Source organism: Lactuca saligna, chromosome 2, assembly GCF_052625555.1.
Source record: "Lactuca saligna cultivar CGN05327 chromosome 2, ASM5262555v1, whole genome shotgun sequence".
Lineage (NCBI taxonomy): Eukaryota > Viridiplantae > Streptophyta > Magnoliopsida > Asterales > Asteraceae > Lactuca > Lactuca saligna.
The window spans coordinates 170,193,192-170,195,313 of NC_136418.1; the positions used below are offsets into that span (position 1 = coordinate 170,193,192).

General features: G+C 45.9%; 1 protein-coding gene across 1 annotated transcript; it reads left to right on the forward strand.

The window, feature by feature from the left end:
* Positions 1 to 1,183: 1,183 nt before the first annotated feature.
* Positions 1,184 to 1,765, forward strand: LOC145030376 (uncharacterized). The gene has a single exon (XM_078978752.1). It carries the CDS (start codon positions 1,184 to 1,186, stop codon positions 1,763 to 1,765), a length of 582 nt encoding a protein of 193 aa, XP_078834878.1.
* The last annotated feature ends 357 nt before the right edge of the window (positions 1,766 to 2,122 follow it).

Below are 2,122 nucleotides of genomic sequence, written 5' to 3' on the forward strand. Positions count from 1 at the left end.
TATATAACCCTTGACTGATTGTTGTTTGACTCTTTTGCGTATGAACTGGCTATTATGTGAATACGCTAAGTCACATACAACATGGTTTAAATGATATTAGGATAAGAGATTTGGTCCTACTGCACAACTCTTGTCTGAGTTCAACTATTGTAGGATTGAGTCTTTTATTCTAAGATTATTTAAGTTGTACAACATATGATTGTACAATAAAGGGTCGTGTGGCAGTTAGTGGTAGGATAAATTGTGTGGGGTCAGTCAGCTAGTCTCGAGATGTGTAGTCTTCCTCTAGGATGTGATGATCACATATTTGAGCATGCTAGTGTGTATTGGTAGGGTTTTTGTGATGATCCTCTAAGACAAATACAGGTAGGTGTGGAAGGTAGTATGGGCCTGTACTGCTGAAAGCATAGGACCCGTACACGTATCAAGGAAGTCACAACCCCTAGGGCTTTGTTGGGAGTTGGTTCCCCTGTTATGATATGCGTGTTATCTGATATCTCCTTGGTTTATTTTCAGTATGGTGATGACAAGACGATTTGAGGCTGGGTCCGGATCGGGAGGCAGTTAGGGTGGGCCAGCTGCATCTGATGACAGGATTAGGGAGATCCTACAGTCAGGGTGGGCCCCAACGCAGTCGCAACCTGCACCAAAGCGGATTAAGACCACTGAGGTTACATCTGGGGGTGTAAGGTCCGCACTTGTGGGAAGTGCGTCAAGGTTCATGATGGAGCGTGCCATCTATCTTCCAGGTGCCACAATTGTGGTCGGCAGGGCCATATGGCGAGGGATTCCTTCCAACAGGCCCCAACACTCAGCTCCGAAATTTGTTTCCATTACAACCAGGTTGGCCATGTGAACGCCAACTTTTCCTAGCTTGCTGCTAGGACGACGGATGCTCTGGCTCTAACTACTTTAAGGATCACTGATGGGATTCAGGGCAGGGAGGAGCCCCTGATGGCTCGAGGTCGCACTTTCCAGCTCACTGCCGAGGAGGCCAAAGTAGCTCTAGATGTTGTGGATGGTATGTTTGTATACATTATTCTGTTAATTATGTTTTTTGTTATGCTTATTTGTGTGCCTCTATTAGGTACGTTCCTAGTGAGAATCTTTCCCTTCTCTAGTATTGTTTGACTCGGGTGCGAGTCAGCCCTTTGTATCTAGATGGTTTAGTAAAGAGTCTGATATGCCCATTGGGGAGTTAGAGTGTGCGTTGCGAGTTTCTGCATCATCAGTGTATCAGGGTTGTGTTCTAGAGATCTTCAAGGTGCTTTATTCGATCAATCTAATCCCTATCCCCATGGGGAATGTTTGCGTGATTGTGGGTATGGATTGGCTAATCCGTTTCGGTGCTATGATTGATTACGAGGGCCAGCGTGTGGTAGTTCGAACCCTAAGTGGGGGAGAACTGTTTATCTATGAAGAGGGCACCAGGATGGGTTCAGGGTTTTATTCTGCAGCCAGGGCTCGACAGTATATTCAACATGGATGTACGAGTTATTTGGCTTATGTGGTTGGCACTTGGGTAGGGGACCAGATTTCAGTTTCAGAGGTTCTAGTAGTAAGGGAGTTTGTTGATGTATTCCCAGAGGAGTTGTCCGGTGTGCCTCCAGAGAGGCAAGTCGAGTTTAGTATTGACCTCGTGCTAGGTGCGGCCCCGATTTCTAAGGCGTCATACAGATTGGCACTGCCTAAGATGCAAGAGTTGTCATCTCAGCTGCAAGAGCTACTAGGCAAGAAATTCATCATACCGAACAATTATCCATGAGGAGCGCCGATTTTGTTCGTCAAGAATAAGGATGGTTCACGCTAGATGTGCATTGACTAGTGGGAGATGAAAAAGTTAACAGTGAAGAACCTTTATCCGCTCCCCTGGATTGATGGCCTCTGTGATCAGTTGTAGGGTGCATCTTGGTTCTCCAAGATAGATCTGAGGTCTGGGTATCATCAGGTCAGAGTGAGAGAGGAGGACGTGGAGAAGACCATGTTCCAGACTCGTTATAGGCATTAAGAGTTTGTGGTGATGCCATTTGGGCTCACCAATGTGCTTGCAGTATTCATGGATTTGATGAATCGAGTATGCAGACCGATGCTTGATCATTCCGTTATTGTGTTCATTGATATA